Source organism: Berghia stephanieae, chromosome 2 (genome assembly GCF_034508935.2).
Source record: "Berghia stephanieae isolate SIO BIC M18660-M18661 chromosome 2, UCSD_Bste_1.3, whole genome shotgun sequence".
In the NCBI taxonomy this organism is placed as follows: Eukaryota; Metazoa; Mollusca; class Gastropoda; order Nudibranchia; family Aeolidiidae; genus Berghia; species Berghia stephanieae.
Window position 1 is genome coordinate 23,492,844 of NC_088361.1, and position 16,891 is coordinate 23,509,734.

Sequence of the window (16,891 nt, forward strand, 5' to 3'; positions counted from 1 at the left end):
GTGTATTTAATTTTATAATATATATATATATATATATATATATGTGTGTGTGTGTGTGTGTGTGTGTGTGTGTGTGTGTGTGTGTGTGTGTGTGTGCGTGTGTGTATGTGTGCTTATATTTTCCTAGCTTAGTTGACCAGATTGCATTTTAAATCATCTTTGAAAATATTTATTTTCAGGATAAAGTGGCCAGGGAATACGGTATACAACCCTTGAAACGTCTGTGAATATTTACAGTAATGTAGGAATGAATAAATGAATGAATAAAATGAATAACCAAAGAATGAATGTATGGATTCATGGATGAATGAATGAATGAATAATTAATTAATTAATTAATTAATTAATTGATTAATTGATGATTAAAAGAGTATATTTTATAAATAAATGAGCAAATGTGTAAATAAAACATTGAATTGAAAACTTTATTTGTTGCCGTGTTATAGTCTATTTCTCTACTCTCTATTCTTGTTTTTTTTTTGTTTGTTTGTTTTTTTTTTTTTTTTTTGTTTGTTTTTTTTTTTGTCCCAGCTGTAACAGTTGTAATTTATCTTGTTCCACTTTTGTCGGCAAGAGGTCATGAGTGTGCGTCAGTGACCTTTTTCCCTGGACAAGCATATCTTGTTTCTCACATTATCAACAAAATCGCTAAGTTAGGCTTGTCTAACATTCACTACCCTCATGTCCCACAATTCGTATTAAAACAACACACAAACCCACACACACACACACACACACAGTTACAATACATACACACATTACACACACACATTATGGGACAGCGTGGCTCAGCGGTCCGGTCTTTGCTTCGTACCCGAAAGGTACCGAGTTCGACTACCCACCGCGTTGTGTGGCCTTGAGCAAGTCACCTAGCCTTAGCTCAATTTGCGCCGCTGCACAGCGGCTGACGCCTGGTTTATTCCAGCCTTCCCTTGGAATAGGCCCTAAAGAAAAATTTCCCCTTAGGGATGAATAAAGGGAATTTATTTTATTTATTATTTTATTTTATACAATACGTACATATACACCCAAACCAAACCCTCTCAGCGCACACTCTCACTGTCTCCGAAGGCAGCCATTTTTGAATACGTTTACTGCGGCCTGTCATGTTATTGCTTTTCGGATTGCTGTAATGACCGTGGCCTTTTCTATATCTCATATTATAGCGGTGACGGGCAGCATTTTATGATCTGTTTGTCTCTATTATTAGCTTTTTGGGTTGTGATATGTGATGAAACCAAAAACAGGTGAGTGGGACCAGAGACAGCTCTCTCTCTCTCTCTCTCTCTCTCTCTCTCTCTCTCTCTCTCTCTCTCTCTCTCTCTCTCTCTCTCTTTCTCTCTCTCTCTCTCTCTCTCTCTCTCTCTCTCTCTCTCTCTCTCTCTCTCTCTCTCTCTCTCTCTCTCTCTCTCTCTCTCTTTGTACGGCTATGTGGCTAGTAGAATGACACTCGCTTTCGGATCGGAAGGTCCTGGGTTCGAGCCTCGCTCGGCGCATAGTTGAGTCCTTAGAAAAGGCTCTTTACTCACATTCTCTCACCGTACTCAGGTGTAAAATGAGAACTTGGCCGTTAAACAGAGTTGTCTCTGTCGAAAAAAAAATGTAATATCGCCTAACAGGCATCATGTGTCGTTCTACATGTTACGTGTAGGGGTAGGTCAGGGAGCTTTTGTCTGCAGAAGAGACTATACGCACAGTACACACTGCATCCCGTGCTTTTTTTTCTTCCTTATTTAATTGCTTGTTTACTTTATGTTAATTTGTTTGTTTTAATGTACATATCCAATTCAATATTTTCAAGAACTGAACTCGTAACTGTAAGTTAATAAGATCGAAGAGCAAAAGAGCCTAGTGAGTCGACTTCAACACTTCGTATGTAAGCTTTGAAGCTTAGCATACTTACTACTTACTAAACTCAAAGAAATCAAGCTCGGGAATTTCCCACTCCTTCCAAGAAATTCATTTGCAAGGTCACGGTCAGCTAAGAACCAAGAACGACAACTCATGGCACGTCGATGAAACCAATGTAAACTTATGCAACAAACGGGATGAATACAAGTGAAAGTGAAAGTCATGAGATTGAACAATAGGGCTCTTTCAATATTTACTCAAGATCATGACTGCTGTATGTTTAATTCAAGGCAAGTTTCATTAGAAAATTATCCGTTTTGACTTCACTCATCTAACCTACAGTACAGTTGTACTTTACTCGTACCCAGCTCCCAGCTGACTCGCTTTTCGATGCATTTTCATTTTATTACCAACACATGCCACATGCCATCCCTTTCAAGTATTGTTTTGTGAAACAGTTTTTCTTATACGTCCGTTTAGATTACTCATTCGCTTTCATCTGTACTGTTGCAGCTTCAGACATTGTGCTGAAGACTATTTATTATGTGTGTTGTAGGAGGATGGTGGGATCTCCGTCCGTAGCCTTATCACTACACAATGAATGATGTCCTCCTGTGACAAATATGTTTCAAATTGACAAGTATATTTCTCTTAACTGTCAGAATTTCTCAGGTTGTTGGCGAGGGAATGGAATGTCCATTTTGTACTTGGACAAAAGGACAATGTGCACATTACCCCTGGAGTGAGGTAGCCGATATGATAGCAGCTCTCTTTTCTTTGGATTTTGTTGGTGGTCTATGAAATGAATGTGATGGCTATTTGTCCTACTATCTATACTTTTGCCTTTAAAGCAGATCTTCAGTTTATGTTTGCTCCTTCTCTCTTTCAATGTTATCCTGTTGCTCTCTGTTGTCATGTTTGTTACAGTTTTTCTATTGTCATACAGTTGTAATAGACACATCTGCAGGCCTTTGGACTTTTTTTCAAGCTAGATCATGGCTTTCTTCGTCTGGGGGTCCCACACACTGCAGCTCTATAGTAACCTGGGTCTTACCAGTGTGCTATGGCATTGTCCTTTTACTGCTCTGAGACTGAGACACGATAAAAGGTTACACTTGTAGTGAAAATTTAGTTTGTTGGCTTTATGACCCTTATGTACTCAGCCATTATGGTCGTCTCTAACTTTTCATCCTTTATTTGTAATCATTTGTGTGTTGTTTAATTGCGTTAGTTTTTTCTCCCAGTCTTGGAATTTGATCTGTAATGTATTGTTGGAGAATGTCTGTGTCATAATGAATTTTTATTCTTCTGTAAAGTAGGTTATGGTATGCAAAAAGAACGCAATGTTTTACCTTCAAGTTTTGTTCTAGAGTATTTTAAATGCTTCGATATGACGACAAATTGAATTTATAAATACATGACAAAAGATCCACGGTGAAAAGCTAGGAGCTTTCAGAAGGTCTCCCGTCATTAATATAGACCAAGGACAAAAGTGGGCCTAAAACTACTTTTAGGACACACAATAGGACATGAATTGGTCTTGACAGATAATTTTCAACCATCACTTTTTTAGTACAATCAGACAAGAAAGACGCTATCCAGAGTGCGTGTAACTGAAATCTCATATTGCTTCAATCTTGCAAGAATGCTCAAATTACAAATAGTCCTGCGATGTGTTGAAATTATCTTTCTACCACAAAAATGACTCAAACTTAAGTTCATATTGAAATTAATATGATGTAAGTCTTGCACCTGTTGTGGGACTTCCCAAAACTTCATTCACCATGAAGACATCAAATCATAAATTCTTAGTTCAGTAACAAAATATACTTTTCACTTTTGACTATTTAAAAATAAAAATGTTAAATGAGCTTTTATACAGCGCAACATCCATTTAACGTGCTTAAAGCGCTTTACAGAGGATCCCAAACCAACAGCAATGCGTAACATTTAGAGCCCGTTAGGCAATATTACAAATTTTTTTTCTAACAGAGACAATGCTGTTAACGGCCAGGTACTCATTTTACATCTGAGTAAGGTGAGAGAAAGTGAGTAAAGAGCCTTTTCCTAGGACTCAACTATGCGCTGAGCGTGGCTCGAACCCAGATTTGAACCCAGCAAGTGTCATACCAAAAACTACACAGCTGCACTGTACTGGTGTCCAGTTCATATTTAGTATTTAGCCATCGCCTCTCCATTGTAAGATATTTCATTTTCTAATAATTTAACAGGTGCGAGTCGTGGAATTGGTCTACAATTCTGTCAATCTCTTCTTCTACGAAATAACACCAAGGTCATTGCAACATGCAGAAATCCGCACCAGGCATCAGAACTTTCGCAGCTGAAGGATGCTCACCCTGACAAACTACACATTTTTCCACTTGATGTTACTAAAGAAAATCAAATTGAAAATACTTCAAAGGAAGTAACAGATCGGTACATTAAGTATTCTTTTTTTTTTATCTTGTTTCAAATTTCTCCTAAATGAATAAATCCTAAACCTTTGAAATTTATCTTTTATTTATTTTTATTTTTTGTTTGTTTATTCACCAATACTTTTATTTTAAAATGATTTTTATTTTGAAATTTTACACCACTTGGCTCAAAAAAATGTTTTTTTCTTCTAATAATAAAATTACCAAAGGGAATCTTGTCTATGGGAAGATTTGAATAACTCTGATGTCATCTGTTAGGTCTTTTGTTCAAGGAATTAAATGCCAAAATGGGGCATGAAACTGGGTTCTCTGAGTATTAGGTATATATGCATTTTTCCGACATATCACTCACTGGCGCATTTAATTTAAGCAGGTTCAATGAAAAAATCCATTTAATGAAAAAATATATTTCCACCACCTTATTTATTTACTTCGAGTAGCTACAGCACCTGGCAATCAACAAAATTTTGAATGTAATTATTAATTATATTTATTACACTTGTTATATTAAAACCTTTTATTCATGCTAGTTAGAGCTTGCATCAATGCAGGTTTTTAATATACTCATGAAATAAATACCATAATAGTAGTAGTAGTAGTAGTAAGCTTCGCAGTCTGAATGACGCTTGCTGAGAATTGTGTGATTCAGTTTTCGTCGATAAGTATGTCTGCTCTCTCCATCCATGTTGTTAATTGTTTCCATTGGTCACGGTCCTGGGCCAGAGTTTTGAGGCTGTCAAGATATTGTTGTGACTTTAGTATGGAGGGCACTGCAGTATTTATAAGTTCCTCGGGATTAATTCGGCCTCATCTGAATCCAGAAATTTCTGATATGTAGAGAGGGTAGTTACTTTTGATGTTGGTGGTCTCCCTACATATTTGTTGCCATGAAGGAAATATTCTTTCATTGCAGTTTGGGCTGGGATGTTATCTTCTCGACGTAAGATGTGACCAAATGTCCTACATCGCTGTTCTTTTATGATTGTACTCAGGTGTTGGACCCTGGTTTTGTCATAGTGGTCAGTATTTGTAATTGTCTCTGGCAAAAAGATTCCGATTACGCGCGACGTAATTGTTTCCGGTGGTATGAATCGAGACTTTATAAGTTCTTTTTTTTGTGAGGCCCCAGGTTCCACAATTATATGTCAATATCGGAATAATCAGTGCCTCATAAATCTGTATTCGTTTATTCTCACTGATTATGTTATTTCTATTCCATAAATTTTGGAGTTGGTTGAATGCATTGGTGGCCAGCTGCTTTTGTTTTCTGATGTCTTCATTTTCGTTGATCAAATTGCCTAGTTACGTACACTTTTCCATTCATTTAAATTTCTGTTGATTTTTGTATATTCTGTTTTGGATTGATTCACTTTTAGATTCCATGCTTCTAGGGTAGTTGATATTATTGGCAAGTATATTTTCGCTTGATGTTCTTATTCAAAGATTAGGTCTGTATCGTCTGCGTATATCAATTCATGAGTGATTTTGTTTATTGGTGGTAATTTTGGTCTTAGATCTTTCATGGCCGATTCTAAGTATATCATGAATAGAATTAGACTCAAGCTGTCTCCTTGAGGGGATCATATTGAGGTTGATATTGTTGTTAATTCTGTGCCGGATTCAAATTGTGATGTAGTATTTGATAATCGGTATCTTATGAGCTTCACGTGATCTTTGTCCAAGAATGAGTCAAGGATTGATAACAATTTGGTTCTGCATATATGGTGTCGAAAGCTGAACTCATGTCGATTCCAAGTATGGTAAATTCTTCCTTATATTTCTCCGTTCTGGCTTTCAGTCATCGGTGGGCCCATACTATGTCTGCAGTGCTTCTATCTCTTCTAAAACCGTAATCAAAGACATTTATAAGGATTTGCTTTATAACCAAAAATTCCTTTATCCGGCAGACCTGGCTTTATCCAATTTCCAGTCACAATGAGATTTCATTTGTTTAGCAGCCCTGGCAAAAGATCATGTGATAATTATGATAAATTATTCATCTTTCATCACTTGACTCAAAATTGATGCGAAAATGTGATTACTAGTTATGACAGTGCAAATGTTTATTGTGTTAACTTTTAAAAATAATTTTTATGAACCAGGGAAAGACAAATGTTTTTTTCTTGATCAGGAAAAATGTTTTGTGATTTAATCATGATGATTCAATCATGCCTTTACACTATCATATATTTTTCAGGTTTGGAAAGTTAGATCTTCTGATAAATTCAGCTGGTATATTACATCCCTCGGGAAGAGGGGAGACTAGCATTAAAGGTGTGTCAGCCGAGGTAATCAAACAATAACTTCAATAAATTTATCTTACCTCATCCTTTTCCTCTCTTCATATATATATCTCTTTCTCTCTCTCTCTCTCTCTCTCTCTCTCTCTCTCTCTCTCTCTCTCTCTCTCTCTCTCTCTCTCTCTCTCACTCTCTCTATCTCTCTCTATCTCTCTCTCTCTCTCTCTCTCTCTCTCTCTCTCTATCTCTCTCTCTCTCTCTCTCTCTCTCTCTCTCTCTCTCTCTCTCTCTCTCTCTCTCTCTCTTTCTCTCTCTCTCTATCTGGTTAGAGCTAATATAAAATATAAATTGTATCACTCACTTATATGTGGCCAAAACATATGTTTCTGTGGCTTTCGTCCACGTCATCATAATGTCCGCAGAAAAAATGTATTTCCTTTGAGGTTGATGTTTACACTCTTGTGTCCTTACTTCCCTTGTGTTTAGTGGTGATTAGTGTTGATGACATTGTTGTAGTGTGCTCTCATTGCTTATATATATATATATATATATATATATATATATATATATATATATATATATATATATATATATATATATATATATATATATATATATATATATGTGTGTGTGTGTGTGTGTGTAAATGTGTGTATGTGTGTGTGCGTGTGTTGTGTGTGGTGTATACATGTGTATGATATTGTTGTGGAATGTGGTTGCGCGGAGTGGGGGGGGTGGGGGGGGGGGGTATGTTGGTTAGGGGTAGATGCTAGTTCTAATGATAGTGGTAAAAATGGTCATAATAATAATAATAATAGTAATAATAATAATAATAATAATAATAATAATAATGATAGTAATAATAGTAATGATAATAATAATAATAGTAATGATAATAATAATAATGATAATAATAGTAATAATAATTATAATAATAATAGTAATAAAAATAATCATGGTGATAATAATAATAGTGATAATTATAATAGGGTCGGGAGTGGGGGGGGGGGGGGGGGGGTTATTTGACCTTTTGCATTTTGAGCTTGAATTTATTAGAGTGTCTGCACATTGTCATTAGTTCTGATCTTTTGTTTAAGGTGCTATTGTTTCTGTGGTTGTGTAATAATATTTCCAGTTTCTCTGTCAGGCACAGGTTGCATTTTCTAGCACCGCATCTGTAGGGGTTGCTTTGCCTGACAACCTCCCAGGCTATTGTTGGTGTTTTATTAGTGTCTATTTGTTCCCAATAGTGCATTGCTAATTGGGTGCTTTTTGCTTTGCTTTCATGTGTTATAGAGGCTTTGTGATTGTTGTATCTTGTTTTGAATGGGGGGTTCTGTGCTGCCGAGTGTAAACATCAATCTCAAAGGGAATACATTTTTTCTGCGGACATTATGCCAACTGACGACGTGGACGAAATCCACAGAAACATATGCATCCTCCACATGACATGTAAAAGCTCTTTCCTAGAGTAGCAAGCAGTTCTCCATAGGATGACGAGTGCTTCAATTTATGTGTTAAGACATTTAAAGTACAGAAGCATGAACTTTGTATAATATTTAACTGGAAGCCAGTAAAGCACTTCTAGTAGTGGAGGTGACGCATGATGCTTCATATTGCCTTTAAGGCTAATCTTGCAGCATTGTTTTGAATTCCTTTCAGCCTGAGTATTCTCTCGTTGGTGCTGTTCAAAAAGAGAGAGTTGCAATAGTCCAGCTTTGAAAGAACCAGTGATGTAAAGGAGACCATTATATTTCTTGTGCAAATGTTAGATGGGAACACATTGAGCATGCTTCAAAGTACAGACAGAATCCTCAGTTAAGCGCCTCAGAGGTGTGAGGAATGAAATGTGTGTCATATGTCTATGAAGAAATAGAAGAGGTCATCCTCAATCCTCGCAATCAGTAAATCTTCAGGAGCTAATAACAAACCTGGAGAATTCATAAAACATGTTGGTGAAGAACTGACCAAATTCCCATCATCAATCTGTCAACAAAAGTTGGGAAAGAAATGATACAAAATGGACTCATCTTTCATGATCCTTTACCCCAAAATAGGAAATCTGAGACAGTTTAAATACTATGACACCACAGCCTTATTGGTCATGCAAACAAATTTCATGCTGATGGTAACAACTCCAATCATCTGTACAGAGAAGCCGAAGTCCACTGAGCTGAAGAACAGGCTGGGTTTAAAGCCAAAAGAAGCACAACGGAAAAGTATTCAACTGCTGAATACAGATGAAAAAATATCCCTAACACCAAAATGATCTATTCCAATTCCATAATTTTATAGATTCAAAAAAAGCATTTGGCATGACGGTGTCTAGCAGCTACTTAGGAAATTTGCTCTTTCATGGTCAGAAATTGAAGAAAAATGGTAAATGGACTTTAAAATTTGATTGCTACCCTTTGGATAGGATGTTTGTCTATTGTAAAGTACAGCTTTCTATCAGATCTTATGAAGCAAACCAACGCTATCACCGCTATATGGACAGAGGGTTGAGAAAAACCTCAATGCAACCACATTCAAGATGATGAGTCCTATTTGTGAGTTTAGCGCTCGCTATATTAGTGCAGGTATATGTCATAGTGGTATGACACTTGCCTTTGGGTTCAAGTTCTTCTCTGTGTAGCGTATAGCTGAGTCCTTGAATAAAGGTTCTTTACTCGCATTCTCTCACTTTCTTCTTCTTCTTCTAGGTTCCATGCCTGGTCCAGGCTTCGGATACTGCATGAATTATCTCTCTCCATTCCTCCCTGTCTCTTGCTTTTTCAAACAGCTCTTGGATTGTTAGGTTGGTGAAGCCCTTCAGTTGGTCTATGAGTGTTTTTCTTTGTCTCCCCCGGGCGCGTTTACCAGGTATTTTTGCACAACTTGCCAGGTATTCATTCTTATCTTTCTTTACTATGTGTCCGAAAAAGGATAGTTGTCGATCCGCTATTAAGGGCATTAGTTTCCTTTGTTGGTATGTTTGTTTTAGCACTTCTTCGTTCGTTTTGTGTGCAGTATACGATATTCTCTGCATCCTTCTCAAACACCACATTTCAAAAGCTTCAATGTTCTTTTGTGTTTCTGCATTTGTAGTCCAGCTTTCGCATCCGTATAACAAGATTGGCCACACGTAGCACTTCAAGACTCGGAATCTAATCCCGAACGACATCTGTTTGTTTTTCAAAATGTTTCCAAGGTCCATAAAGGCCTGTTTGGCTTGAGTTATTCTTGCTCGTATGTCTCGGTTACATCTTCCATCTGTTGTCACTATTGAACCCAGGTATTTAAAACTTTCTACGTTGGTAAGTTGCTCGCCGTGAATCGTTATATTGCAGGTGTTGTTGTATTCGGGGTTTTTCTGTATTACCATGCATTCCGTTTTGGTGATATTCACTTCCATTCCCTTGGCTTCACTATCTACTACCACTTTGTCAACAATCTTTTGAAGTTGGATTTCTGATGTTGCAACGAGTACCGTATCGTCTCTCACTTTACTCAGGTGTAAAATGAGTAACTGGACGTTAGCAACGTTGTCTCTGTCCGAAAAAAAATTGTAATATATCCTAATATGTATTGTAAGATCTTGTCTTACAAGTTAAATGTTGATGTTGGCTAGCCACCCCTCGTAAAGTGCTTTGAGAAATTTTATTGGATAGTGCACTATATAAAAGCTCAAGTTATTGCTGTTTACTAATTCAGCTGTTTAAACCTAAATAGATAACTATTCATCATCACCACCATCCCACCTCCCTGCACCATCCCACCTCTCTGCACCATCCTACCTCCCTGCACCATCCCATCTCCCTGCACCATCCCACCTCCCAGCACCATCCCACCTCCCTGCACCATCCCACCTCCCTGCACCGTCCCACCTTCCTGCATCATCCCACCTCCCTGCACCATCCCACCTCCCTGCACCATCCCACCTCCCTGCACCATCCCACCTCCCTGCACCGTCCCACCTTCCTGCACCATCCCACCTCCCTGCACCATCCCACCTCCCTGCACCGTCCCACCTTCCTGCATCATCCCACCTCCCTGCACCATCCCACCTCTCTGCACCATCCCACCTCCCTGCACCATCCCACCTCCCTGCACCATCCCACCTCACTGCACCATCCCACCTCCCTGCACCGTCCCACCTCCCTGCACCGTCCCACCTTCCTGCACCATCCCACCCCCCTGCACCATCCCACCTCCCTGCACCATCCCACCTCCCTGCACCATCCCACCTCTCTGCACCATCCCACCTCCCTGCACCATCCCACCTCCCTGGAATGTTAAAATCATGCAGTTTCATTTTGTATCATCAGCATGTTGATATATCTATTCACAGGGACTCGAGACCACCTTCTTCACCAACACCATTGGGCCACTTCTCATGGCCAAACATTTTACACCTCTCTTAACCAAAGGCGATGGTTTGATTGGAAAGGCTACTGATGATATGAAGAAAAAACATGCAGCTGTTCTTGTAAATATGAGTGCAAAAGTTGGATCGATAACAGACAATGGTAAGCTGACAATGTATTGTTTGTATTTGAATTTACTAAAGTAATAAATATAATAGTAATAATGATACATTACAGCAGGAATATCTTTTTGGAACTGATCTCATGCGATCAAAATTTATGTAAATTTAAGATTCACTTTATGACCATTGCTTTGTAGCACACAGAGGGAGAGGGAAAGGTTAAAAGATACGATTTTTTTTCAGCTGGGCCAAATCGGGACAACTCCGATAAAGGTTGGACGGTTTCTAAATTTGCCTGAAATTAATTTGTACCTTTTCTAAACTTCTTCTCTAAATTGTTACTAGTTACTATACTTCAGCTCATACTTCACCTGGCATTTTACAAATTTTCATCTTGAACGTGCTAACGTGTATTCCATCAGTCTTCCCTCTTTCTCCTTCTCCCACTCTATCACTATCATTATTTGTATATTTGTTCCTGTTTAAAAGCTGTCAATCCACCAAATTGTTGCAGACCAAGTAAGTTTGTTATAATCATGTGTCACCTTTGAAAAGAGCTTCCAGTTACGGAGTGAATATTACACAAAGTTCTGGTATTGTGCCATAATTAAATGTTATAACACATGTCAACCAATTTATCTTTATTACAAACTACAATTATATATACCAACTCGTATCTCTTTACTCATCATCCGATAGAAAATTGCTGGCTACTCTAGGAAAGAGCACTTTCATGTCATGTGGAGGACGCTCTGTTTCTAGAAATGTCCCAACCCTCTGGAACAAACTTCCAATAGAAGTAGAACTTTTTTCATCAGAAGAAATGTGTAAAAAGCTTTATAAGACTCTGTTCTTTTCCAAATTGATGATGCTCCTGTAAAGCGCTCTGGGCACTCGACAAATACAATGTATTGCGATATATTATTATTATAAATGATTGCGTGTGCATATTTAAAGCATTTTCACCATCAGACCTGCCAACCAACTGCCCAACCCAAATAGAGACATATTAAGTGCACATGGTTACTGATGCGGCTAAACTATCTTTGTATGAAAAATTATAGCTTATATGATATATTAACTCACTCAATCTTAGAGATTTTTGCTACTTTTCAAAATTGGAAACACTTTGAATAACATTAACATGCAAAATCTAAAAACATTAGCTTGTATACTACGCCTATAATTGTCTTTGTTATATATATCATTTATTTTGTTGATTGTCTTTGTTATGTATATCATTTATTTTGTTGATTTTAAATGAGTTACACAAAATGTGAAATAAGCAAATTTGATAATTCATTTTTTTATTTTGGATTGACAGGTCTGGGTGGATGGTATAGCTATAGAATGTCCAAGGCAGCTCTCAATATGGCCACTAAGAATCTCAGCATAGAATTTGGTCGTGGTCAGAGAAAAGTAATCGTCATCTCTTTACATCCAGGAATTGTTGACACAGAACTTTCTAGACCTTATCATAAAAATGTAAAAAACTTATTCTCATTAGGTCATTCTGTGAATCAGATGTTGAATGTTATAGACTCCCTATCCCTTCAGGACTCTGGAAAGTTTTTCCTCTATGACAAATCAGTTATGCCGTATTAATCAATTCTATTTTATGACAAATCAGTTATGCCGTATTAATCAATTCTATTTTATGACAAATCAGTTATGCCGTATTAATCAATTCTATTTTGTTCTCTTTCTATTTGGAGACAGAAAAAAGTGCATGCCGTGTTATAGGTAAAATAATAATCATTTTTTTTAGCTATTATGTGGAAAAATTGACAGATGAAAAAGAAAGGTATCTAGAACCAATCCAGTTGAAATTGCATTTAACTTAATACGTAGTTGAATTGTAAATATTTAAGTTATTAACATTTGACTTAATAGTAATAAATGATAATAATGAACATTTATACCGTACCTCTATCCCTCAATGGTCAAAAGGCTCTGAGTGCACTTAATGTTAAATATGTCAAAAACATGACCTGTCACTTAGAAACGGACTTGTACTTTTATATTTGTGTGTGTGGTTGAACAAATGCTAGAATATGAATTAAAAATTCAAGCGATTTATGACTTTATTGTAGATAAGGAACATTGAACTGTGAAAGAATAAAGAAGAAAATAGAAAAAGGATTTTTAACTTCAAATTCAATTATGGGTATCTGAATTACTATGACATAATACTTGAATGATGCTTTGTGTGTATGCGTGTCTGTGTGTGTGTGTGTTTGTGTGTGTGTGTGGGGGGGGAAGGAGGGATCAAAGTTGTAATGTTGTTTGAATGGCTTTAAATGTATTACAACATTCACTATACTTCTAGGTCTGGTCATCAGTTTCTATGAAAAAAAAAAAGGGGGGGGGGGTGATTTTCATTCTAATCAAGTTGACTCAACAACAGCAGTATCAGCACTCTTTGGTCTTAAGTACTAATACAGTGGAATCCTGATAAACTAAACACCTCACCTGGCTGGGGTTCCTGGCCTCCCATAGTGGGCAGGGGGGGTACATACTGTGTCTTCTATCCCCTTATATCTGTTTTCCAACATGCTTTCTGTCTTTGTCTTGGAATGAGATTACTTGGTTTTGTCCTGGCCCTGGCCGGAGTCCTAGCTGGGAGGGAAACAGTCAAATGCATAGTTATTGTTTTGGGAGATGATATTATTTTCCTTGTAAATCATCTCTCTGTTATGTATTATTATATTTGTTATTTTGAATGTTTAATGTAAGCATTTGAGTGTATTCTTCTTTGTTGGATTTTGTGCTTGTGTCCGGATGAGACTTATAGGTGATCTCAAACTAAGTACATTGGTGGTATGCTCTTGGATTCCTTAAAAAACAAACAAACAAATTCAACAGCACAGGGGTCAGAAAGACTTTAAGCAAGTTGGGAATTGGACTTTATCCCGTGTCAAAGGAACACATTAAGATCAAGAACTGAAATTTGGGACTAACAAACGGTGTTGATTTTAATCAGAACCGGACTTTGTTTTTGTTTTTAAGAGTTTTATGGCACTTGCAACACATTTAGGTTATATCAGCGCCAGTACAAAAACAGTGGAATCCTGAAAGATTTGTTGACTTTAAGCAAGTTGGACTTTATCCCGTGTCAAAGGAACACATAAAGATCAAGAACTGAAATTTGGGACTAACAAAAAGTGTTGATTTTAATCAGAACCGGACTTTAATAGTGGTGACTGTAGGCAGATTTCACTTCAACAAAAAAAGATATAGAATATTAGTTTAAAGAAATAATGTGTATTCTACCAAAGGGGACACTCTCAAATTATGCTTTTAAAGAAACAACTGAAGAAGAGATTTCTAAAATAATTTGTTCATCTTCCTCGAAGTCATGTGATTTAGATCCTTTACCAACGAATATTTTGAAATTATGTCTTCCTGAATTGTTCCCTTGCATAACTCATATATATTATAAATCAGTCACTTATCTCAGAACAAGTCCCAGATATCTATAAACATGCAATTGTAAAGCCTCTCATAAAAAAGCAAAACCTCGATGTAAATTACTTTAGTAACTACCGTCCCGTCTCAAATCTGCCACCCAGTATTATAAAATGTTTGGCACATTGGCCGTCTGGTTCGTCTCCCATGTATAAATACTCGATGTCACAGTAAAGATTGTTCACAATTATCTTATTAAATTTTATTTTATTAAGAACTGAATTCATCTCACTCCAGTTATATTTCGGTAGGCTTAGATAAACTTTACCTTCTAATATTAGATCGTCTTTCCTTTTATAGCCTTCCCTCGAATTAATTTCTAATTAGTGAATACTTTTCGTTCTACATTCTGTCACGTAGCCACTTATTATAAAAGCTGATAGGTCTAACACTCTACACTCACTTTCTCTCCACAATCTATGCCGGACGGCCAGTCGCTCTATTCCTATATATATATACTGGAAGATTTTTATCTTTTGGGACTTTGTAGATATTATATCTACACCATTAAGACGCCGGAGCTTTTAACTTTGATTGTATAATCTTCAAGGATCAAACCCAAGCCCGCTGTACTACACTATAACCTCTTACCAATTGCCTGGAAGTGGAATTTTACGAGTCCGATCCTGTTATCAGAGGAATAGATCATCCAAGCCCATCAACTGCCTGGAAACGTAAACTTATGAACCTGACATATTATCATAAGTTACGTAAAATATTCATATCTCTATTTGTAACTGCCACGATCACTGTTTATCTCTTTTAATTAAATTTCATCATTATTTTTATTTCATTGTAAACAAATCGTTAATTGTTTTTCATTTATAGTAACTAGTAAATTCTGGGGCCTCATTCTACATATATCTTTATGCATAGTCGAGTAGCTCTTTACTCACTTGAGACCATGACATTTTGGAGGGGACACATATAAAGAATTGAATTTATTTAGTTACTTATATCTATTTCATCTAACTTTAAAGTTTAAATTGTAAAACTCTTAATTGCCCCACTTGATCATATTTTAATTGAACTCCCTATTTACAGGATTATTTTTTTTTCTTTTTCATTTCTTCATTTAAATGGAATAGCAATTTATCCATTCATTCTTTCATTCAAATTGAATAGCATTTTATTGATTCATTCCTTCATTCATTTATTCATTTATAAATTATTCATTCATTCATTGTTCATTCATTTATTCATTCATTCATTCATTCATTCATTCATCCATTCATTCGTTTATTCACTCATTTATCCAATCATTCATACATTTATTCCTCCCTTCATTCTTTCATTCATACATTATCCATTCATTCATTCATTTATTCACTCAGTTTTTCATTCATTCATTCATTCCTTGTCCACTTTGTTATTATATCACTCATTTCATTTTGTTGTTTGCCTCATTCATGAATTGTTTTCAATATGTTTACATTCCATAACGATTCATTCACCTATCATCCAATCACTCAGTGTTGTGAACACATTTTGGAACTATTGTAAATCTTACGATATTTTATTGTTTTGTATTTCAGACATCACTGCTAAACACTCTTCAATGCCTAATTACAATTGTTGAACAACCATTGAACAAGAGAGAGGTCCCAGCCACGAACTGAGTTGGTAGATATATCCTTCATTATTCTCTTTTACATGAGTTGGGCATCACATAGTAACTATAGACATCGTGATTTGTTTTGCATAGTGATTTGTTTTAAATGCATTTTTGGCATATTACTGTTACCGAAAACCACTTATATATTATGTTCTGAAAAGTGAGTCTTTAAAAACTAAATAATAATAAAAGGAGTCTACTAGCCGTCGTGTTATATTTAGTGATAGATAACTTGGGATTATTTTGGCATCCTATTATTGTTATCACACTCTAGTATATTAGCGTCATTGCGAATAATTGTACACAAACTAACGACGAGTCACACACATTGGTGATACATTTTTCGTAGTAACATAGTTTAGAGTACACGCGATTGACACATTGTTATTGACACAAGTCATAATAACTCCGCATTGTATTGACACATTGCTTTATAAGATATAACGATAAAAGGCATCAAATTCAACATACATAATAAGTTGAAATAAGAGAGAGAGATTTCTAAAAATAGAACAGTTCATTCCAGTAAGTGTAAATAAATAAAACAGTCAGTAACAGTATCCTGTCAATATAATATATATAAAACATCGTAACTAATTTATTGCAACATGGAAGCATATAAAAGATACTTAAGTCTCGCAAAGGACTTAGAAATACCCCAGGAAAGAATATTTTCATGGTGCGAAGAGAAAGTAAAAGAAGAAAAAGAACATGAAGAAAGAATTCGTAGAGAAGAAAAAGAACACGAAGAAAGAATTCGTAGAGAAGAAAATGAAGAAAGAATTCGTAGAGAAGAAAAAGAACACGAAGAAAG

General features: G+C 36.3%; 2 protein-coding genes across 12 annotated transcripts in view; both read left to right on the plus strand.

The window, feature by feature from the left end:
• The window catches only part of LOC144964527 (putative oxidoreductase YjmC), a 61,304-nt gene extending 60,881 nt beyond the window's left edge, over positions 1-423 (plus strand). For all 11 annotated transcript variants that reach the window (XM_078898946.1, XM_078898947.1, XM_078898942.1 and 8 more), the window contains exon 13: positions 180-423. In XM_078898946.1, the coding sequence (XP_078755072.1) occupies positions 180-227 (48 nt within the window). In that variant the 3' untranslated portion in view covers positions 228-423. The remainder of the gene's footprint in view (positions 1-179) is intronic.
• Positions 424-1,979: 1,556 nt separating this feature from the next.
• Positions 1,980-13,136, plus strand: LOC144964517 (C-signal-like). The gene is made up of 5 exons (XM_078898901.1): positions 1,980-2,141; positions 4,083-4,287; positions 6,484-6,574; positions 10,857-11,034; positions 12,319-13,136. The coding sequence occupies exons 1-5, from the start codon at positions 2,117-2,119 to the stop codon at positions 12,597-12,599; spliced, it is 780 nt and encodes a 259-aa protein (XP_078755027.1). The 5' UTR covers positions 1,980-2,116; the 3' UTR covers positions 12,600-13,136.
• Positions 13,137-16,891: the final 3,755 nt, after the last annotated feature.

What these genes read in the sequence shown, in the direction of transcription:
- LOC144964517 (XM_078898901.1), top strand. Translation starts at nt 2,117, where the DNA reads ATGACTGCTGTATGTTTAATTCAAG. An exon ending in TCAAAGGAAGTAACAGATCG is followed by an intron (nt 4,288 to 6,483) that starts GTACATTAAGTA and finishes TATATTTTTCAG; the next exon opens with GTTTGGAAAGTTAGATCTTC. An exon ending in TTAAAGGTGTGTCAGCCGAG is followed by an intron (nt 6,575 to 10,856) that starts GTAATCAAACAA and finishes ATCTATTCACAG; the next exon opens with GGACTCGAGACCACCTTCTT.